Here is a 24785-nt window from a genome sequence, read left to right as displayed (position 1 = left end):
GAGAGATGGTGAGACACGTCAACTCACTGGCCAATCCCCACCCCCACCTTTAGCCTTCTGGCTGGTTTGTTGGCACTCACTCCCATCGTCCCATGCATGCGGCAGCCACAGGCCCACAGGGCACAGCCAGCAGGTCTCAAGACTCAAAGGCAAAATGACGTTACTAGTCTCTTTCTGGCTCACACAACTTTGGTGCTCCGGTCGACCCAGACCGTTTGGTACGACCAGGTTCGATTGTACGGCGTAGTAATCCGTTTCATCCGGTCTGGTTCCTTAATGCTTGATAAGTTAGAAGAAAATGATGAAGCGTCACCGTCGTTGCAGTGCCATGACCATGATGAGACTGATGCAACCACTAACCAACCAAACCAACACAAGGCAAGATTGCAAGAAGCAGGTTCGAATTTCGGAAGGAAGGGCGATAGGGCATAATCCCACGTCAGAAGAAGACAAAACGTCAAAATATCCACGTGTTCAGTTCAGTTTTTTCCCCTACCCTTGTCAACTCAACATCTGTAAGAATTACGACTGATCTCATCCTCGTCATCAAACCGGATAGGAAGGAGGCAAGGGGCATTTTCGCCATAATTGCATACTATTGTCACGTGTCACCGCCAAATTAGTGATTCCACGATTCCAGGTGAGCTGATGGGACCCACTATGATATAGCCGTTACAGGAGCGCACCGGAACGAAGACCTGAACTAGCCGTTTAACCTCCTACTTCATTTGTTTTAAAGACATGGAAGAGAAAACTAGCCGTTGGTCTCTACTCTCAACCAAGAATATGGTATGGCCTCTGAATCCTCCACCTGACTACTGTCTCCGATTTTGTCTCCCCAACAAAATAATAATAATAAAAATGAAAGATTCCTTTACTCCCCTCTCTCTCACACTCGCACTATCACCCTCTATCTCTTCTCACTAACTAAGATATTTTCACTAAACTGAGATCTTCACATACCCCCTCCCCTCCCTTCTCCCCCTCTCTCCTCACAAGACCCACCTCTCACATTCCTCTCCTGTTTCATTATTATCACCATCATCTCAACTAGATTGCAGAAATAAAAGCAAGCCAATTGGAGGGGCAGAGTGGATGAGCAAAACCAATTCTTCCCCAATCATTGGTTTCTACATTTCTGCTATTCTTTAGTGGCCATGGAGAACAGAAATCATCTCTTGGGTAGTTTTCACGTAGACCCATTTCATGTTCTGCGGCTACTTACGAGAAGAACAGCCGATCATTGCCGGATTTCAGATAAAAAGGAGAAATGGCAGAATCATTCCTTAGGCAAGAAACCATTTCGGGATGTTGCATTTCATAACGGGTTCTTCCTCTGTAACCACTTGTTCTTGCTCCTTCAACTACTGCTTTTCACCTGCCATTCGGTATCGAGCCAGCCGTGGGATGGGATAATCGTCACTCAAGCTGATTTTCAAGCTCTTCAAGCCTTCAAACGCGAATTGGTGGATCCTCTGGGAATCTTACGGAGCTGGAATGACAGTGGCTTCGGAGCTTGTTCAGGAGGATGGGCAGGGATCAAGTGCGTTAAAGGCCAGGTTATAGCGATCCAGCTCCCATGGAAGGGATTGGGCGGCCATATCACCGAGAAGATCGCCCAACTTCAAGCTCTTAGAAAGCTTAGCCTGCACGACAACGTTATCACGGGCATGATTCCTACCTCTCTTGGGTTCCTCTCCAATCTGAGAGGTGTTTATCTCTTCAACAACCGACTTTCAGGTTCAATTCCTCCTTCGATCGGTTACTGTCCATTGCTCCAGACTCTTGACGTTAGCAACAACTCGCTCACTGGAACAATCCCCACTAGTCTCGGGAACTCTACGAGGCTTTACAGGCTTAACCTCAGCTCCAACGCCTTGTCTGGTTCGATTCCTGTAAGTCTTACCCGCTCCCCTTCTCTCACCTTCTTTGCTCTTCAGTACAATAACCTCTCTGGCTCTATTCCTGATACCTGGGGTGGAACAGAGAGCTATCAGCTCCAGTTCTTGACCCTTGATCACAACTTCATTTCTGGAAGGATTCCTGTCTCTCTGAGCAAACTGGATAAGCTTGAAGAGATATCTCTGAGTCATAACGAGATCAACGGAACCATACCCGACGAAATTGGAAATCTTTCTAGGCTTCGAACATTAGATTTATCTAACAATGCCATCAGTGGAAGCTTTCCCGCTAGTCTTTTCAACCTTTCCTCCCTTGTTCTCTTGAACCTTGAGGGAAATCGCCTTGAGGACCAGATTCCGGACGCCGTGGACAGACTAAAAAATCTCTCTGTCCTTGACCTGAAGAGAAATCAATTCAAAGGAAATATCCCGGATGCTCTGGGCAAAATCTCCAGCCTGACTCAACTAGATTTATCCCAAAATGGGTTTAGTGGAAATATCCCAGTTTCACTCGCCAATCTACCGAACCTAAGTTCCTTCAACGTGTCTTATAACAACCTCTCTGGTTCCGTTCCCTCTCTCCTATCGGAAAAATTCAATCCCAGCTCTTTTATCGGGAACCTTCAGCTATGCGGGTACAGTATTTCGACTCCTTGTCCTTCCTCCTCTTCGCCATCTCCATCACCAGAGATTACGAAACCAAGCCGCCGCAAACTGACCACCAAAGACATAATTCTCATAGCCACCGGGGGCCTCCTCGCGGTTTCACTTTTGCTGTGCTGTATTCTGCTCTGCTTTTTAATCAGGAAAAGAACTACTTCAAGGGAGAAGAAGAATGGCGCAGCTAGAAGGGCTGTCGCCACAAGAGGCGAAAAGGGAGCGACTGCTGCTGGAACCGAAGTTGAATCCGGCGGTGAGGCAGGAGGGAAGCTAGTCCACTTTGATGGGCCATTGGCTTTCACTGCAGACGATCTCTTGTGTGCAACTGCAGAGATAATGGGGAAGAGTACATACGGGACAGTGTATAAGGCGACATTGGAAGATGGGAATCAAGTAGCGGTAAAGAGGCTGAGGGAGAAGATTGCCAAGACTCAGAGGGAGTTCGAGGTCGAGGTTAACACCCTGGGCAAGATTCGTCACCCCAATCTCTTGGCACTGAGGGCATATTATTTGGGACCAAAAGGAGAAAAGCTTCTTGTCTTTGATTTCATGCCTAAAGGGAGTCTTGCCGCCTTCCTCCATGGTAAGTTGATTCAACTAACTGTAGATGGCTCCTCCCTTCTCAACTGAAAGGGGGAGGGGGGGAAGGAGCTCTTTGACTCTCTACAAGAGATTACATATCCAGTCGATACTGATCGTTATATTATGATGTATGTTGCAGCTCGAGGGCCTGATACCCCCATCGATTGGCCGACAAGGATGAAAATAGCGATGGGCACAACGCGAGGCTTGTGCTACCTTCACACCCATGAGAACATAATACATGGGAACCTGACCTCCGGCAACATCCTGCTCGACGAGCAAATCAATGCCAAGATTGCGGATTTCGGTCTCTCTCGGCTCATGACCGCTGCTGCCAATTCCAATGTGATAGCCACTGCTGGTGCACTAGGCTACCGTGCACCGGAGCTCTCAAAGCTCAAGAAAGCCAGCACAAAAACAGATGTATACAGTCTCGGTGTCATCATACTAGAGCTCCTTACTGGGAAATCCCCAGGTGAAGCGATGAATGGTGTGGACTTGCCTCAATGGGTGGCCTCGATCGTTAAGGAAGAGTGGACCAACGAAGTTTTCGATCTGGAACTAATGAGGGACGCATCCACCACGGGTGATGAGTTGCTCAACACATTGAAGTTGGCTCTACATTGTGTGGACCCCTCACCGGCAGCAAGGCCAGAAGTTCAGCAAGTTCTCCAGCAGCTGGAAGAGATCAAGCCCGAACTTGCTGCCAGCTCCGCTGAGGATGTTACTGGAGTTCCATCAACAACTGAATAACCTAAAATTGCTGTCTTCACTTCGCCATATGGGGCCCATGGGGGGGTGGGTTCTGGAGTGAAAAAGAAAGGGAAACCGAAATTCTTTTATTACTTGAATTCTTTTTATTTGCCCATATGAGCTTTATTAAGTGACTGTAAATAGTAGCTTATTTTAGTTTACTAAACAGTAGTACGATGTCATCATTTTGCCTAGGTTTGATTGTAATTGATTCTTTTTCCTATTGCTATTTGTAGGAATAATCAAGCATTCATAGCTTTTTGAGACTACATTAATGTTATTATTTATTTGATAATAAAGAGGATAGGCCTACTCTGTTTTGCAATGCAAGATGAGCTTTTTTTAAGTTACATGATGAGAAGATCTGGTCCCCACAATCTTCAATCAATAGCAGCTACTAGAAAATAGCTCATCTTCATAGTCAGTTCCAAGGCAGATACCACCAGTTACAGATATTCTGCGTAGCCATCCCTGATCCAAATCACCCAGTCAAATGTCACTGTAAACAGTTGCTTGACCCCTTGTATATGCATGCAACTGAGTATTCCGCCAGAGTGTGTGCCTTCTGAGGAAAATGATGAAGGGAGGAGAAAGTGAATTTAGCATCACTTCGACACAACTCAAGACAAACAGTGTTGCACGATGCTACTAGAAAATAGCTCATCTTCATAGTCGGTTCCAAGGCAGATACCAGTTACAGATATTCTGCCTAGCCATCCCTGATCCAAATCACCCAGTCAAATGTCACTGTAAACAGTTGCTTGACCCCTTGTCTATGCATGCAACTGAGTATTCCGCCAGAGTGTGTGCCTTCTGAGGAAAATGATGAAGGGAGGAGAAAGTGAATTTAGCATCACTTCGACACAACTCAAGACAAACAGTGTTGCACGATGCTACTAGAAAATAGCTCATCTTCATAGTCGGTTCCAAGGCAGATACCAGTTACAGATATTCTGCCTAGCCATCCCTGATCCAAATCACCCAGTCAAATGTCACTGTAAACAGTTGCTTGACCCCTTGTCTATGCATGCAACTGAGTATTCCGCCAGAGTGTGTGCCTTCTGAGGAAAATGATGAAGGGAGGAGAAAGTGAATTTAGCATCACTTCGACACAACTCAAGACAAACAGTGTTGCACGATGCCTAATTGCTTTTTTTTCTTCCCATATCAATCAACGTTCACCTATCAAAAAATAATCAGTACAAGCCGAAAGTTGAAACCCACTGGGCGTTCAGCAACTATACGAAATGATCTTTTTACATTTGAAAGCGAACAACATATTAGCAATATGACAAATTTGACAATTGAACTCATCTTGCAACGTCAATTTTAGGCGATGAAATCAAACGAATTATTTCAAGAAAAAGCTACTAAAGAAGATTTAGTCTGTTTGCACGCCATCAACCCTACATTATGCTTTGAAGGTTGAACATTAGCGTTAGGCTATCCTCCCCAATCAAATTGGATTCTCCTCCTGACACACAGACCTTTTGTGGCCATGAATTCCATGTGGGTTTATGAGTTTGTGAACTTGTGACAGAGGTCCTTGGGCTTGATCAAGAGCTCAAGTGCTCAACAACCAAATCTTGAGTTCAAACACAACACAAAAATAATCAGTCTCATTAGGTGGTGTGCATGTGATTGAAAGACATTTGGTTATACCCTGCCAGAGCTACCTGCAATTTTTGGAGCATTGAGAAGCAGCATTTTATGGTTAGACAAGGCAACAACTTTTGTAGCAGAACCAATAAAAACTAAAAAGGACGACAAATCCTTGTCATACCCGCCACCAGGTCCCTGGCCCTATCCTCGTTAGAGAGCGTTCATAAGCAACATTTCATAGTTGCACAAGGCAACTACGTCGGTAGCAGATCCAAGAAAAGTTCGACAAATTTCAAGATAATTCTACCATGTACTCTCCTTTATTACAATGGAGAATGAACGTGTCGTTATTTCCTAGTAATGTACACAAATGCAATAGAAGGGAGGAGGAAGACAGCAGATATTTAAAAAAAAAAGGGGGGGGGCGCTAAATTTTACAATCAGACTTTAACTGCTCTCTTTCGTGTACCCACTTGTTTCTTCTGCAACATTTGCCCACACATTTGCTATTTTCTCTGCATATCCCACCTGTAAATAAATGAACATAACCCTACTTAAACACAGAAGATAGCCATAACAAAACTCCATTAAGAAAGAAAGAAGATAAACTGATCTGATTACAATTCAACTTGATCACCACGCAGAGAACATCACATGTGAAAGCTACGAAGCAGTTTAAATATGACGTATTTCTAGCTAAATAGCAAAGTGATAGCATATGATAATGTGTAGTATGCAAATGAATCAACAAAGTAAGCAGCATCACTCCCAGCCAGTTAGTACATGTCAAATTAATCCTAATGCTAGCTGACAGTCCATGCTTGGTATGGGTAAATGAATAAATAAATTAAAAGATATAAAACAAAATGTGTTGTACTCCCTCATAATGCATCATGCACTATGCATCTGGTATTTGTACCATTTCAGATGGGTTTCACATAAAATTAAAAAAAGATAAAGATTAAAAATTAAAGGAATAGCAATAACAATGCATACGGCATACCTAGCAAGGGCAATAAAAAATAAAGAAAGATAAAATTGCAAACAAAAATTATATTACATGCATTGTACCCTTATAATGTCAATCTTATACCACAGATTATAATTGTGTCATTTCAGATGAAGCCCACATAAAAACAAAAAAGAATGAAAGATTACAAATTTACAATGCAATACATAACGTTCTGATAATGTATACACCGCAATGGAACATTGTGCCATTAAAATGAGTGTTTGACCCAGCTAAGCTCTCTGGTAGGCCTACTTACAGACAAATCACATGCAATCTCTCTAAGTTCTCAAATAGTTAGCCAACTAACATGATCAACCAAAATGCAATCATGCATTGGATTTACTTAAATCCAGTCTTTTTTTTTTTAATAGTGTAACTTTATTGATTATGAAAAAGAATGTTATCTACGTACAGATTTGCCTTTTTGTTAGGCTAGTCTTCACTACCTAACCCTTCCTTTCATTTCATGTTTCACCATCGATTACCCCCCCCCCCAAAAAAAAAACAATTATTCTGTTCCCTTTTGACCCCTTGTCTTGCAACTGAATCATGTATTAGATGATCTTGGCACCAACTGAACTGTTGCTCCTGATTCTCTTATTAGGCTTCTTATCCCCCCTCTTAATGTATGCTTGTGATGTCATGAACCTTGACTGTTTTTCCTTAACCACCTCCCACAATTCCAGAATCTCCTTCCATGCTATGTTTCTCATGTTTAGTCTTTTGCTCAGCCTTAGACCTTGCAGGAGTAGGACAGCCATCTATTCTTCTCTTATTTAACCCACTCATATTAGTTGACACAGTTCTAATCCTACACCAATGCATCTGAAGTGCTCTGCAATCCTCCACCAGAGGTATCCATTTTCTGTAGCACCTAAAGCCTCCCCTTCGACCCTGTATTCTCTCATCATGTTCCAAGAGAGACTGATGGCCACAGAATTGATGCATTCATCACGTCATTCTTCAACCCATCCACCAAAGGAGGGAAGATAATGTATTGATAGATGTTAGGTCAGCAGTTCTTTGTAACATTTGGGAGGAAAGCAACAAGAGAATATCCTGAGAAAGATCTGAAACCAGGGAAACCTTTATTGAGAACATTTTGATTAAGTTGTTCATTGGCTTAAAACATGGAGATCTTTGCACCATTCTTGACGGATGGGTGGCAAATTGGGGTTCAGAAACGTAGCACTGTAAGGGAACTCCAAAGTTGTTGTGGGTTGGCTGAAAATTATCAGCCAAGTTCCATGGCAGTACAGACATCTTATGAGGGATGCTACATAACTGCTACTTATACATGGGTATACTGTTATACCAATAGCCTAGTTGATGCTCCGGCTAGGATAAGGGCAAACAGGGAAGTAAGAGAACAATTTCGGGTCAACCTCTAATGTAGCATATTACAAAAACCTATTGATTTAACCAACCCAGACAACAGAACCATTGACCCATTAGCAAGTTACTACTGGGTTTTTTATTTTTTATATTGATGATATCACGGGTTAACCCATTGACCCAAAGGGAAACAGTTCAACCTTGGATCCAGGTTTTATAACACTAATGAAAACAGTTGATAATGTTAGGCTGACAGTCTAACTTTAAGGTATTCCATCAGTAATCACACTGTACATATGCCATTCTTTCCCTACATCAATAAAGATGATTAGTTGTTGGTAATGAATAAAGATGATAAGTTATTGATAATGAATAAAGATGATCAATTACTCATATAAAAACAAAAGATCACATAAATTCAGCACCTACCACCTATTCTAGCTTTCTGTGCCATGGAACCTTAGTAAATAATAATATAACAACAACCACAACAACAATGATCATAACAATAAGGCAAAGGTTTATTTAACTCTTTTGCCACCATCCTAATTCTAATCCTAACGCAAGTTCATTTTTGGGGGAATGCATGTTTAACATATCCTGTATGATGTGCCTGCCCATCGATCTTGGGTCAAAAGGACTCTGTACAGTAAACCAATAAATGACTTATTTTCCTATGAGAAGCAGAATATCCATTTGATCAGTGGCTTAAATCCCTGGGACTTTTAAAGATATTGTCTTTCATTGTTAGATCAAAGTTTTTGTAACCAGATGCTATGAAACCTTCTTATTCGTGTGGTTAAGATAACTCATTGAATACAGCGTGTCAGCATGATTTATGTCAGATCCCAACTTCCTTAAACAGATAAATTAGAAAAGGACAATGTGAAAGAAAAATACCTGATTAATTACAAACCCTTTGAGCATGCCCAAGAAGTCATTACGTCTTTCTCTGTCTAGCCTCTCAAGTTCATTTCGATTGTTTTCCTGCATTTTACAACATTTTAGATCATATTTCAAAGATTCCAGAAAGAACTACTCAGAAATAAATTAAAGAACAAAGATTAATTTTGCAGAAAGGTTGACTTCCAAATGAGGATGTTATGCTAAAATAAAATCAAAAAGTTGCCAAAAGATTGACTGTTAAATTAGGGTGTTAAGGTGAATGCTTTAACAAAAATTAAAGAGAATGTCAACAGAAATGGCACCATGCAAAATAAACAGTTGCTTTCAATGAATAAGCAAAAAACTTAATGAGGTCCATTAACAGGATAGCAATATAGTGCTATCGCATGAACTAGGAAAATAGGCATTATTATATTCTAATTCTAGTTTCATACTCAAGCTGTGAACACAAGAAGGAAGTGCTATGAGCATGTAATCATGAATTAATAATGCCCGACATACACACACACAGAACCAAAACGCTATTTGCATGCTAGCATAAAGAAGGAATGATAGCTTTCCCCACACTAGCTTGATTAACATTGAGCACTGAGAGTTCAAAAAGGCATCACATTTTACATATAAATATCAACTCAGGGAATTACTCCATTTCGGTAAATTGAAAGGAAACTACACTTTTCCTTATTAAATCCTCAACTACTAACTCTTGGGGAAAATCCTTTCCAGGAACTAAATTCGGTAACTCCCATTAAACCATCTCAAATGACAAGTATTCCATATCTCACAAGTTACTATGCAGAAATTTGTCAATGAAAGGTCTCATTGTCTTCACTGTTTCATTGTCATAAACCACGTGCAATAAAAATATAAACCTCAAGGCAGAACATCTATTCCCCCCCCCATTAACTTCTTAACCTAGGAGACTATAGTGAAATAATAGTTCTGTTGAGTCATCGATACAACTTACTAAAGGATACAGGATGATTTTGAGGTGGAGATGGGGATAGGGGGAGAAAAGTATAGAAATTTGATGGAGTAACCATTCTTGATGAACTCAGGTTGGGCATAAAAACACTTCTCCAAGTGTTCCTGGCAATGCCTTTTGGCTATGGCAACCAAGAGGCAGTAAAAGCAGATCAAAAAAGAAAACCAAAGTCAATAAATCAATGGCTGCAGCACCAACTATTGGCTAGTGCATTGTCTCAGCATGTGAAGAGCAGTTCAATTGGGGTTCAAGAGCTAGATGTTCAGGGAATCAATATCCCAACAAGAACAGAACACCAGAGAAAGATATGTTATCAGTAGATGATTTCAACATACCAGTCCCACCAACCTAGAAGACACCCCCACCACCTAGAAGCAATCCTCTCAAACCAGGCTAAAAACAGAAAAAGCAAATCAAGGGTGCTCCAACTCTCACCCCCAGCTCCCATCCAAACAAAAAACCCAACACCATAGACAAACCCTTAAAGTCATAACAGCTTGAAAACATTCACCTTAATCACAAAGAACAAGATACTTCTATTATCCTAGAGGATGTGAACACATTAGAGACTCTTTCATACTCTACATCACCTTCCTCTACCAAAGCCTCTGCTTGACACTCCTCATAAACCCCTCGTTTTAATTCCAGAAAACCCAGCAAATCCGCTTTTTTCCATAAACCATAATTCAAAGATAAACCAGTAGGCAATCCATTTAATAGTTCTTTTTTGTCTCTCGCTTCCAATCTTTCTCATACACTACTGCACTTGATCAAAGCTAATACAACAGAAAATTCATCAAGCAGAAGTATTTCATCTGGCACTCTAGAAAGCTATACATAATTGTCACAGGCACTTTCAGTTCTTAATTGAGTCGAAATGCACCAAAATTTGCTTCCCCAAGATGAGAAGATTTCCGCAAGGTGCTTGCATTTGGTGACTATGAGATACCCTTGATCAAGGCAACAGGCACCATCTCAGAAGTCTGCAACATTTATTGCGCTAAAATGTTATATTTGTCTAATAATTGCCAATATAATATTATCTTTAGCATGTCATATTTCATTATTTGTAGTCTCCACTTCCAATGGTTTTATTCTCTCTTTTAAGATAATAACAGCCATTTCTTAGGAAACAGACTATTATAACAATTGAAGAGGAGGAATACAATGAAAAGGATATGAGCAATTAAGGAAGAAATGTAATTAGGGCATAATTAACATGGGTAATTCTCCATTTTTTCACTAAGCAGCTACAAGGTATATTCTGTTTCATTTTAATGAGCAACCAGTAGATATTATATTTAACATGAGCAGGGTAGCTATAAGCTCACAGCAAGCCAGCCATTTTTGTCTTGCCATAACTGTACAGTTGGATTGATATTTACCACTTTTCTTAAGCCTAGCAGGCAGTATCGTACAGTTCCATGAGCTGTTCTGTAACATATGTCTTATTAGTGGCTCAAGGAGCTAAACTGTCATAATATCCTCTCAGTAGCCATATATCGTATCACCCCAAGTGCATAAAACAATTCAATGGCCTTTGGCTTGCTGACAACAATTCGCTGTTGTAGTTTAATATTTTGTTCTTGGAAATATTCTATGCCATCAGGTGTGCAAAAAGGATTGAATCCTGAACTTAATATTAAAAATAATAATAATAAATAAAACTAAAAGAAACTTTAACCTATTGCCCATCTTTCATTTGATAATTAGCCAAATGCTTGGCCTTAATTGTGAACAAAAACTTGCAAAACAGGCAAAACTGCTCCATTCTGCTAGTGCAAGAGCACTTCTTATTTTAACAAATAACAATATTACATGTTTAGCACATCAACAATATGGCCACCTTAACATGCCTGTTAGAGATCATCAAGATTACCATGTGAATGAATGACAAAATTGTACTCATCAATTAAATGTGTTTCTCTAGCAAATCATAGTATATTATAAGCATTCAGGGGCTGCTTGAAAATGGATGAAGCCGCTGAACTGAATGACCAATTGCTTTGACTTTTAGTGTATAAAATAATTAACTAATAAAACATCTGAGGGTATAGTAATCAACCCAACTTCAGCTTCATCCATTAAGGAGCTTACAACCTCCTAAAAACTTTTTCACTAAAAGGTAAAGCAATAAGACTTTCAGTTCATCCACTTCAGCTGACATCAACAGTTCCTGCATCAAGCCTACTCATCATTCTTATTCTCCATCATTGCTAGCTTAAAATGCACAAATAGCATTTGACAACTCATCATATTGGTTGTTACTCAAATGGGATTGATTACATGTAGAAAGCATCCTTAGAATTCATGCAGGTCAAAGTCTCATTGGAAGCTGAACGCAAGACGTACATCCATGAAAGAAAGCACCCTAGAATAAAATAGTCATCCCTAAGCTAACTTAAAGCATTCCATGGAGATGGTGCAAGACTTCCTATTTCTAGATGCGGCATATTCTCCACTCCCGGAATATATAAAACCAATGAGTTTATATTATCCTAAATAAATATATCTTTAACAAACTATTTGGGTATGAAATAACAATAGCATTTGAAAAATATTCCCAAAATAAGGATTCTTTTTCTTTATTTTAGATTAGCAACAGAAATTATTACATGTGAGTATTGGAAAATGTACACACATGGACGGCATATGAAGATGTTCTTCACATTTCATATCTAATTCCACTATAGATCAGTCCAGTTAAGTATATAATAGCATGCCATTATTTTAAATATAATTCCAATTCAAGACGTATTGATAACTACTTGAATTCTAAACAATGTACTATATATGTTTGTTCATGACAAACATATATTTATACATAATTACATATGAGCATTTGTAATAGATTCTAACTTTGTTACCAAAAAATGTCATTTTTGTTACATATAGAAAAGCATACCATATTTTCAATTCTTGAAACCAACCTGGACATGAACTTCTCTGTACCATATTAGTATAAATACATCTGTATATATGCATGTATACTATGTACACATACATGTATAATTTTATAACGGATACATACATGCATACATACAGAAAAATTGTCCTACACCATATTTTTCCCTATCTATATTTAATCTTTTGCTCTTTGCTTTTGATAATATTGAGCAAATATCAAAGCTGAAAGTACGTGCAAAACTTAAATTGCTACTCTGAAAATATAGCATCTCTAGAAAGAGGAACTGCAATTATGAGAGTAGCATTTGCCTTCATGACTCTGATTTCACTGACTACAAGTGAATTACATTATATTTCTGTACTGCAGTAGCATTGAACCATAGACCCTCCAAAATTATATATATAAACTAAAGTTTTTAAGTTATGGCACGGCATGTTACCAGAAATGTTATGACATTGTATAGTGTTTTATGATAGACAAGATTTCAAAACCAGATTTTAGTAGCCTTCCTTCTCTCTTAAAAGATTGATCAGTTTTCTTGGCACCAAGCAAGGTTTTATATATGTAAGACACAGGTTCTCTACATCATGGAAGGCTTCAAGTGTTTAACACCATTAAGTCATTTTTTTATCAACTACACCATTACTTTGGAATAATAATAACTGTCACCAAACAACAAATTAGAGATCCTAACAACCTTTTACAGAAATTGCCAATAACCACAATAAAATAACAAAAAAATAGCATCAGTTTCAGGTGCATTTTGAGAATATCAGGAATACACAAATTACCTTGATCCTTTCATATTCTCTAACTGCACAACTTTTAGCATCCTCAGCAACTTTTATAGTTTCTTTCAGCTCTTCTATTTTGCGAATCCTGGATCTGTCACCACCGAATATTTTGGATGATGCAGTTTCAAGTTTTTCAGCCCTTGAATGCAAGGAAGACAGTTCTGATAGAAGAGTTTGTACTGTCAATAAAGCACTTGACCTATCTGAGAATGCACTGTGGACAGCTAGCATCAATCCAAGATATTCATGAAGTGTGTCCTGCAAGATACACAATTTGATTCAAGTATAACAAAAACAGCTATACCATACTGAAGCACAAAACCCTTGGACTAAAATCACCACTTTCATTCATCGCAAATAAGATGTTTCAGAAACTTGACAAGAGACTATGAATTAATATCTGTTGATTCAATTTTGAAATGCTTTCAAATACAGAGTATGAAACCAATTTTCTTATGAATTTAGAAATTTCTCAACTAACTTGATAAATCCACTAAAAGATATTTTGTACAGGAAATTCAGAATATTCAAACCTATAACTTGTCAAAAGGAAAAGAATATCCAAACCTTAATGCAACATCGGGTTACATTTTTAAGTTCAAACTTATAACTTCAATCAGTAACAAAAGGATTGTAATTTACCAAATACTTTACTGTCTGAGCATTTGATTCCCGATAGAATCTGCTTGCTTTAACTGCAGCTGTTGCCACGCGTTTCATATCAGCAGCTCGTATTCTTTGAGAATTGTTTACGGCCTCCTCCGTTTCAAATTTTGTTAGTTTAACAAATGCTAGACCCAATTCCCCCATTGTTTCTCCAATGTCCTGTTGGGCCTTGACAAGAGACTCAGCCTGCACAGCCAGAGTAAGGATACAACATCCTGGTGAAAAACCAACTTTCCAAGGGTTCTAAATTTAAAATAATAATAATAATAATAATAATAATAATAATAATAATAATAATAATAATAGTGAAAAGAAAACCAAATAAATATGAAAAACATACAAGTCAAACTACCTGCTGAGATGCATTGCTGAGCTGCTGCTCGAGATCCTGCAACTTCTCCTTCTTCTCTAGAAACTCCTTATCTTCCTCTACTACTGGCGGCTTCGTGCCACCCCAATCATTGGCTACTGACTGCTTCAATTCCTTAAAGATCCTCAACAGGTCCCTTCCTCCTTTGGCGGGCTGCACAACCTCATGCGGAGCAACTACACTAGCAGATTCCCCAAACAACTGCTTTGGAAGCTTGGCCGCACCATCAAGCATCCTGGAAGCCACATCGGTAGTCGTTGGCAATGGAAGTTTCCCCTGAACCTGTAAAAACACCTTAAGCTCCTCACTCTTCTTGATCACCGGATGTGCTGCCAATCGAGACAAATACTTCTCCAAGGCCACCCGCCTCTGCTCCACGAATTCCTGCTTCTGCATGACCTGACTCTCCACTACATTCTTATCCGGTCGCGGTGGAATAAAGAAACCTCTGTAAGACTCCGATAACCGATCGGACAATGTTACCACATCTTTGAAGCGCCTCCGCACGCTGAACTCCGATCCACCAAACTCGGGCATGTTAGTTCTCGTCGTGATCAGATACGTATAGTAAGTGTTTCCTCCGGGAACAAGCGAATTAGAGGTCTCCTGCTCTTTTACAGGATTTGACACCGAAATCTTGAAGTACTCAGAATTCGACGAAGCTGATCTCGATAGAACTCCGGATTTTCCTGAATCATAGATAGGGTTCTCGACTCCGTTCACCTCGCCATTCTTATCGCTGAACGGACTGAAGATGACATCTGCGTAAGATGGGGGTTCCAGGTACGAGTTCTCGGATATATTAGGGTTTCGATGGTCTCTGTTGTAAGATGGAGACGACAGCAGGGAGTCGTCGCTGTCTCCTATGCCGACGATCGGCGGCGACAATGGATGGTGAGTTTCAGAGACAGAGACAGAAGACATCGCGCTCCGGTAATCAGAGAAAGATTTTCCGTTCGAAGGCTCATCGAGAATGAGGCTCTCCATTTCCTCTCGAGATGCAAACAGCTGGGCTTCATCGAAGTCCTGATTACCAGAGCCCATCATCTTGTTCCGATTTTAAATTGAACAGTGAAAGAACAGAATAGTTTGCAATAAAGGAAAGTGAAAATTTCTAAAGCGTCCTGAGCTTCATAGTGAAAAAATCTAAGAAATAGAAGTGGATAGGAATTCTAATCCAGGAAATTGCAGAGGGCAATGAGAAACTCTGACTCATGCGTTTGCCATGGAGGCTATCTTGCGCCGGAATGGAAGAAAAGAGGAAGAAGGAAGGAAGACAAACAGGAAGAAATATCAGTGGTGGAGCTGCACGTGGCTTCGGGCATCAGAAACGAACGATGGATCGGGAAATCGATATAATGGTATATAATAGTCTTTTTAACAACGAGACTGTATTTGGGACGTCGTGGGTTGGGGGGCTGTTTTGGCCATTGGGCCGGGTTTTGTCTGATCAAGTGGCCAAATGACCTAGAGAACCATATGGTGGCAAAGATTGCTACGCCGTTGATCTCATCAACGGTATATAGACCTAAAAATCTATTGAGTACCGGACAAACTTTTTCCGTTGTCCCAACTCCCAACTCCACTGCGAACTAGAAATACGTGGATGAATGCACCGACGGTGTCAGAGGCCGTATTATCCATCTAATTTCGTACGTGGAGAAACGTTCAATAATATTTGGTGGCGGTTGATAGGGTGGGTTCTCAGTTCTCTGTTCACCCTATAGAGGGAGAGGTTGTTGGGCCATGGGTGATGATGGACCATCAAAGACAGAGGTGTTTATTGTGGATCGGCGTTCAGTGTACGCGTGCATGTATTCAATGATGATATTTTTGCCCTCGCGAGTTAGGCTTCAGTCAAGGCAAAGCCCGTTCGAGTAGCTTTTACTCCCTTTTGTTGATAATATCTCAATACTTGCGTGCTAATATTTTATGACCTTAAATTCCCAGGGCAAGATTGGGAAAGGCCGCTAGAACGACGTGGGTATAGGTTTGCCTTATAAAAGCTGATCTGTACCCTGGCCCGTATCATAATATAATTAGTGGGGATTTGTGTGATGTATGGATTTAGTTATTAAAAAGAAGATAAAACAATCATAATTTATAATTAGAAAAGGAATACAATGGTGTTTTAAATAATTGATTTTTATTTTAATAATTTGTTATAGAAACTATTTAGTAATTTTGGATTAATTATATTAAGAAGTTAGTAATTTAGTATTGATAATTACTTAATAATATAATTATTTTTCCATACTACTTATTGGTGTTCCTTTTTTTAACTTTATTTTATTAACGATTAAATGTTATAACTTTTTGTAAATATTATTTAAATGTTTAAAATACTTAAGCATTAGTAAATATATAAAATTAGGCTATAATCATAATTAAATTAATCTATAAATTAACTTTTTTAGTCATAATTAATTTAATCTAAGCCCAAGCTCGAGGTTTAAGATTGAGTTAGGCTTGGGTTGATCTTCATCATGGCCCAACCCTCCCAAGTTGCACTCCTGAGAGCAATTTGACATTTTCAATTAGATTTAAGCCCCCTCCAATCTAACTTTTATAGTCCATTAATAGTTTTTAAGGTTGCCTGGTCTAACCTTGCCCACACCTCAAGCATAACAATATTCATATAGGCTTAAGATGTGGACAGGCTTACCCGTGTTAATTATGAAACTATTATTTTTTTGCTTAATTTTAGGTATTGTAAATATATATATAACAAACTCACTATCTAAATATTACATAATAACATCTACCATATATACATTTAACTTCCACATTGAATTTGGGAGTTGCTTAACTTGGGCCTTATCCACCAAGGCTATCATTGGACTCCAAAAGTCTAATACCTAATTAGACTTCGAATTCGATAATCCATGCTTTTGATGTTAGAACTTGCACTTGATAAATAATTGAATTGGATGCAAATTTAACCTCATCTGATTTGATAAAAATCCATGTCTAATAATAGATTATTAGTATATATGTGTAGTATAATTATGTATACATATAGATATTATGTGTAATTATATAAAAATTATAATAATAAATTTAATATTTTATATTTATATGCATTTACTATACATGTGTGTTTTAAAAATAATTATTTTATTTACCTTCTAGTTTTTGGGTCATTTAAAACACAATAAGGTTGTTACATATTAAAATTGCTTTGATTTATTATATTATTAACGAGGATAGGAGATAAAAATTTAATAAAAAGAATGAAGGAAAAAAGAGAAGCCAAAAAAAATAAAACAAAACAATATAATGGAGTAATTGAGAGGAGAGAGAATTTGTGGAGCAATTGAGTTATATCCGAATATGATTCAATTTGATATCACAAATGATGATTTGAATCCAAATCCATTGAGGAAACTAGATATCCAAATATTTTAGGGTATATTTGGTTCACGAATAGGACCATAATTGGAATCGTTTGGAATTAGAATTAGAATCACCTATTATTGACACATATTTGGTTCATAAGCAATCGAAATTAGATTATGATTGTTGTAGTTTAGTTAAATTGGAGTTTGAATTGGAATCAACTAACAATTTTATTAATATTTTATTAGTCTTTAATAATTAATATCTTAGTATTTATAATGAATATTTTATGTTAATATATTAGTTGTGCTTAATAATATTTAATTATTAATACTAATATTTTTATTTTATTATTAGTAATATCACTTAGTTATATTAATATTTTATTTATACATTATTATTATACTTAATAACTAATATATTTGTTTGCTATTATTATTTTATTATGGCACTATTATTTTACTATTATCTTATTTTTAATTTAATAATACTTTGTTATTTTATTGATATTAGGGCTTTGTATCATGAGTTATAACTCTCTCTCTCTCTCTCTCTCTCTCTCTCTCTCTCTCTCTCTCTTGGAAATAGTGTGCAGCTTTATGAATGATTATGATATGCAGCTTTATTAATGACTATGACTATTATTTTATATTTTAAAACAAACAAACAAAAATGAAAAAATGAAAAATGGGAAATTATATCGGTGCATATGTTGAAAGGAGAGGGTTGTTGACATGCATATGTATGTATGTATATACGAAACGTATGTATATACTATTAAATGTGCGCGTGCTTTGAACGTGGTAATTTTAAATGATGATAATGATACTAATAATGTATCAAAAAAATTTTATAAATATATTTTTATTTTTTTGTTTACATACATTATTAGTATCATTATCATTATTTAAAATTACCACATGCAAAGCATGTGTACGTTTACTAGTGGTAATTTTAAATGATGATAATGATACTAATAGTGTATCCAAAATTTTGTATAAATATGTTTTTTTTGTTTTATATGTTTTTTGATTTTTATGATTAATCGGATGCATATTGCAAAATCCAAATCTAATTACATAAACACCTTATCTAAATATTTGATGATCAGACCGAGTTGTGAAATTTCAAGTATCATTGGCAAGTCTACCTATTTGGCTAAATTATTCATTTTATAATATTTTTATCTTTTTGATGTTTTCTTGTTCATTTATCAATGAAATGTAAGATTTAAATAGATAAAATTGAATGAGGTGAAAATAGTATTTCGAATGTTCAATTTACAATTTAAACATCACAATTAAATAGGGACTAAATTCATAAATGAGTATTTTAGACAAAAGAAAGTTCAACGATCTTATTTATATCTTTAATAGTAGTGTACAATTGTAAATATAGAATTATAGATGTATTCAATTATATATATATATGTTTTTTTTGTTAAAAATAATTCTAATATGTCACACTTACTTTTTGTTTAATATAATAATTAATTAATATTATACATGTGCCTAAATGATTTTTTTTGTAACATTTATGTATTTTTATATGTTATTTACAACAATAAATGTTAACACATTTGACCACCCAAAAGTTGAACCAATGTTCTTTGCAAAATAGTAAAATAATTTCATTGTTGGTCAGTTTTAAAGTATATATTTCATTTTTCGTTATTAATATTTGTAATGTTCTATTTTTATTTTTTATTTTTTTTATTTTATTACCTAACTATGATTTCATAGGTTTATCATTTTGATTATGATAATTGAAGTGCTTAGCCACCACTTGGATAAAGAATGGTTTTGTTTTTTAACCTATTTTAAAATATATGGATTTATATTGTTAAAAATACTAACATAACTTAAATAAATTATTGGTGAAAAATAACTTAAATATATGATTTAATAAGAGAAAACGAGAGTTAATACCTTTAAGTACAATGGACTAAATGAGGTGGAAAGTAATAATTAAAGTTATATTTTCAACCCTTACAATTAAATATGTAATAAATAAACAAATATGGGCATTTTAGTAGCCATAAAAAATTATAATTAAATTTGTAATAAATTGGCTTTCATACCCTTTATCAAACAAATAAATAGAAGGTAATTTTAGTAAAAAAAAATTCACTATGCATTCACACTTTTGTATATAGTACTAATAAGTGTGCATGTGCTTTGTACATGTCAAATTTAAATGCTGGTAATAATAGTAATAATATATCAAAAAATGTATATAAATATGTACTTTTTGTTTTTTTTATTAATATGGTTACATATACACATCATCCAAATATGTGATAATTGAATCAAGTTGTAAAGTTTCAAGTATCATTGATAGGCCTATCCATTTAGTTAGATTATTCTCTTCGTAATGTTTTATCTTTTTTGTGTATCTTATTTTTGTCCAATTATAAAAAAAAATGTAATATTTAAATATTAGATTTTGAATGAGGTGAAAGAAGTAGTTTAATTTATAATTTAAGCCTTGCAATTATAAAAAAAAATGTTTTTTTTTGTATTTCTATGTGTTAAAATAATTTTGATACGTCACACTTACATTTTGTTTAATATGGTAATTATATGATACTATACATGTGCCTAAATGTTTTTTTTTTCACAAAATTTATGTTTTTTTCATTTTTTGTGTTTTTATATTTTATTAAATTTTATCATTTATTTATGACATTAAATGTTAACACATTTGACCCAAAAGTCAAACTTTTTGATCTTTGCCAAATAGCAAAATAATTTTTATTTTTGGTCAGTTTTAAATTGTGTATTTCATTTTCATTATCAATAAAAGTACAGGTAAATGACTTAAGCATAACATAGGTTTTCATACAATGACTTAATGGTACCTTGAATTTTTAAAAAAATACTTAAATATACATTGTGACTTTTTTTATCCTTCATTTTTCTTTCAAAATTTCAAACTCATGTAAATAATCCATACAATAAAAAAATACCAAAAAAACAATAGGTCTCCAACCCCCAACATTTACATGGCAATCTTATTGATGGATGGCAATGGGTGATCGATTGCACAAAGCGAAGTATGTGACTTAATTTAATTATCTCAACATAATTCATAGTTACAACTATTGTCATTCATTATCCTATCCTTTACAGTTCCTTAAATCCCCTCTTATTTCTCAACTGGGCTTTAGCTACTCAAATTTTGGGTCTCTCGACATAATTGACAGATCTCTTTACTCCTCTCTCCAAATTAACATCTAACGTCCTTAAGGTTAATTTCCGGGCTAAATGTATCTTTTGGTATCAAATGTTCAAAGTTGTACTACATTTGCTAATGAAAACTTACTAGCATGACTGAATGGACCAATGATGGAATAAATGCAACACTCCAACACAATTGTATTGCACTTGAACCAAAACATATTTTCTTTTATTGGAATAATACAATGGGCCGATGTGGTAAGTAAGGAAAATGGAACAAAGTTATTTTCTTATCTTTCTTCTATATTCCAATGTTTTTTTATTCTTTTTCTTCCACCTCACTTTTCCTTTTCATAACCAGATGAGCAAATTAGGATTTTAAAAGCTTTGAATCAATTCATATGTGAAGTTTGGTTGATGGAAGGTATGTTTAAGTCTAGTGGGGTCATCCCATAAGATACATTTAAGTACTTTAGAAAAACACAAGGTGCTTTAATGAAACCTCAAGGTATGTTTTAAGTATTTTACCCTAAAAATAATTATTTTATGTTACACTTATTTTTTTTAATTTGACTAATAAAAATATCATAAAGGTGTATATTTTTGTATACATTTTATAATATTCTATGTTTATTTCAGTTTTTAAGAATTTATTACATAACTATGACTTCATATGTTGATCAATTTGATTCAGATGATTAAATTGTCTAGTTACCACTTGGATAAATAATGGTTTTTTTTTTACTTAATTTTGAAATATATGGGGTTATATTATTAAAAATATTGACATATATCTAATTAGTAGCATTTGTTAGTGAAAATAACTTAAATATAGGATTTAATAAGAGGAAATGAGAGTTGATACTTTAAATATAAGACTTGATGAGAGGAGATTAAATGAGATGAAAAGTAATAATTGAAGTTACATTTTCAAACATTACAATTAGATGTGGAATAAATACACAAATATGGGAGTTTTAGTAGTCATTAAAACCAACATTAAAACTGCAATAATGACTTTTATACCCATTACCAGACAGAGAAATAGATGGTAATTTTAGTCATGAAAAACTTTCACTCTACATTTACACTTTTACATATAGTATAGATAGATCTTTTTTTTTCCTCTTATTCATTTATCAGTATATATATATATATATATATATAGGGAATTAAATTAGGTGAAAAGTAGTAGTTTAATTAACAATTAAATAGGGACTAAATTAAAAAATGACTATTTTAGTGAACATTTTAAAAAAATCGGACCAAACTAGAATGTTGAACAGTTTGACCTGGGAATTGGTCAGCTCATTGATTCCGTTTTGGCCCTAAACCACTATTTTACCAAAAGAAAACATTAAAATGGTTAAGGAACTGTTGATCCAGACAGTTTAATCGCTAAAATGTTAAACCCGATTAATGGTTCCCGGTTTGCTTTCAAACTAATTCTAATTTTTTTATTTACTTTAAAATATAAATTAGAAAAAAACTTTCATATCTCAAAATCTTGTTCGATTATTCCCAAAGGCCAAAGTTAGTTAGGGTTTATAGTTATTCCATTTTGATTTCGAGTTTTTTCTCTTCTTTTTTTATTATTTTTAAGTTGTAACAACAGAAAAAGGTGTAACTCCAATGAAGAAATTGAAAAATTCGGTGAAGGATATAGTAGATTAAACATCAATCTTATATTAAAATCTGATATACATGCACCAAATGATATGGGATTTAGAGAAATATTTAGAGTGATACTTTCCCCCGAACCATTTTTCTCCAAAGTGCTAGTTGTGGGATTTAATTCAGCATCAACACATGAACAATCCAAATAAGGCACCAATGAGCCAGCCCTCGGTTGGTTAATGGTTCTATACATTAGTTGCAATAAAAAAATGAGTTTATTTAAGAGGGCGACACGTAGTTAAGCATTACATTGGCATTAAATAAGCTTGGGAGCTTGGCTATAGTTGTAATGTCTACGAGGAGAGTTCATCATTGAGGTTGGGGGGTGGATAGGTGCTTTTTCTGAGAGCCGTGTTGGGGATCAACTTTGTATTTGTTAGCTTCTCCCTTGTTTTGGGACAGGTGTTGTGTTCGGCCCTGAGCCACTTTTGAATCGATGAGAGATTGTAGGTCTGCTCGGTGGATACGATTACAAGATCGATCATAATCTCAAGAGAGATGGGGGCATCATAAATCCTTGGGTTCAGGTAACTAAGCACCTTCGAGTCGCAGGTGCTTAGTGGTGAGTCACGGGTCGATGTTGAACAATGCCAACCACCGGGTGCTTAGTGTCATCAAAAACCCTCTAAGGTCAGGTGACTCACCACTGGTTTGTTTGGAGGAGGAATAAGATGAACATTGTTTTTGTTTTTATTTAATATATTTTTTAAAAATTTTAACTTATTTTATAAATTAAATTAAAAGGATTATTTTTAGGGTAAATCTTTTAAACTACCCTTACTATTCACTAAATTGACAAGATATACCCTTACTATTTACATATTGCCTAACGCTACTCCTTTTGTTTCTGACAATTGACTAGTTGTACCCCTATCGTTAGCATCTATTAATGCTTTGTCACGATCTGTGCACATGTGACTCCATGTGACCTATATTTTTTTTCAATACCCTCGTCCTGAGCCCCCACTCTCATTCTCTTCATTCTTAGGCCTCCCCTTTGCTTCTCTCTCTCTCTCTCCTTCCTTCATTCTTTCTTATTAATCTTCTTCAATTGTAATAACAGTCATTCCAACCGTTTATCGCCAGATTTCTTGAAAAAAGAAGACAAAAATTGGCATAACGATCGGATACACCAGAGACACCAAGTTTCCAATGACTTGTGCTCATGGAATCCACTTATCAGTTAACTCGTGCTCGGAAAGTGCCTTGGCGCCCAGAAGACGTCGTCTTCATTCACATATGTGTTCATCGCAATGGTTCCGCCGAGATTGAATCCTTTATAGTAAAAAATTAAAGATGAACCTTGCGTTCTGAAATGCCAAGGAAAGCACACTAAAACGCCAAGGAATGCATAGTGGTCTAATTTTGTTGTCATGCTTGAAGCTCCCGTGATGGTAAGGCTTAAATTCGTATGAAACCCAAGTCTTACAAAGTACTCTAATGGTGGGTTTATTGTCAATGATCAAAACACCTTTACTGCTTACAACTAGTTGTATAGTCCATATTTTTGTTTCGATTAGGAGAGAGAGAGAAAGAAAGGGATGACACATCTCGTTCACACCAGTGCCAATTCGGGATCTATCATGTTCATCTCCACCATCCCAATAATCTTCACTCCTTGTGTAGCCTTTAGCGTTGCTCACTCAGTTGCTAGAAAGAGATTCCACTACGACTTCCAAGCACATTATACGAGTATTGCAATCTCTATTAATTTGTACCCATGACTCACTATAAAACCTAACTGACTTAGTCCATAACAACACCATTGCATGAGGTGGTGCCCTGCTTTTAAAATATGGTTGGGTTGCTTAAGCGGAAATAAATGTTGGTCCCACCCATAGTTTCCATGCCCCATAGGTAGCTTTAGCTATTGGTGTGGAACATTGATAACGTCTAAAAGTAGACAGAACATCATCAAGGGTGATGATGAAAAGCTTGCAGTGGCAGTGGATCACTCCCTTAGTAGAAGAGGCGATGGCAGAGGTATACACTTGAAGCAGGGGTCAAGCTAAATAGATGGAAAAAAAAAAAGAAACATGAAAAAAATGGGGTGGGAGATGTCTGAGAATGGAGAAAGAAGGAGAAATATGACACCGCCATCGTGCATGCTATCTTC

The 24785-nt window shown here is 36.1% G+C and overlaps 2 protein-coding genes across 2 annotated transcripts; one reads left to right on the top strand and one right to left on the bottom strand.

The window, feature by feature from the left end:
- Positions 1 to 730: 730 nt before the first annotated feature.
- Positions 731 to 4195, top strand: LOC148868598 (putative leucine-rich repeat receptor-like protein kinase IMK3). Its single transcript, XM_088968327.1, has 2 exons — positions 731 to 3144; positions 3283 to 4195. Exons 1-2 carry the CDS (start codon positions 1158 to 1160, stop codon positions 3894 to 3896), a joined length of 2601 nt encoding a protein of 866 aa, XP_088824453.1. The 5' UTR covers positions 731 to 1157; the 3' UTR covers positions 3897 to 4195.
- A 1593-nt stretch (positions 4196 to 5788) lies between these two features.
- On the bottom strand, positions 5789 to 16040 carry LOC148868597 (sorting nexin 2A-like). The gene is made up of 5 exons (XM_088968328.1): positions 14457 to 16040; positions 14081 to 14290; positions 13436 to 13696; positions 8746 to 8832; positions 5789 to 6026 (listed from the first exon to the last, which is right to left on the bottom strand). Exons 1-5 carry the CDS (start codon positions 15519 to 15521, stop codon positions 5946 to 5948), a joined length of 1704 nt encoding a protein of 567 aa, XP_088824454.1. The 5' UTR covers positions 15522 to 16040; the 3' UTR covers positions 5789 to 5945.
- Positions 16041 to 24785: the final 8745 nt, after the last annotated feature.

This window comes from Nelumbo lutea, chromosome 2 (genome assembly GCF_056320005.1).
Source record: "Nelumbo lutea isolate HS-2025 chromosome 2, American lotus-T2T, whole genome shotgun sequence".
Lineage (NCBI taxonomy): Eukaryota > Viridiplantae > Streptophyta > Magnoliopsida > Proteales > Nelumbonaceae > Nelumbo > Nelumbo lutea.
This window is presented reverse-complemented; position numbering and strand designations above follow the sequence as displayed.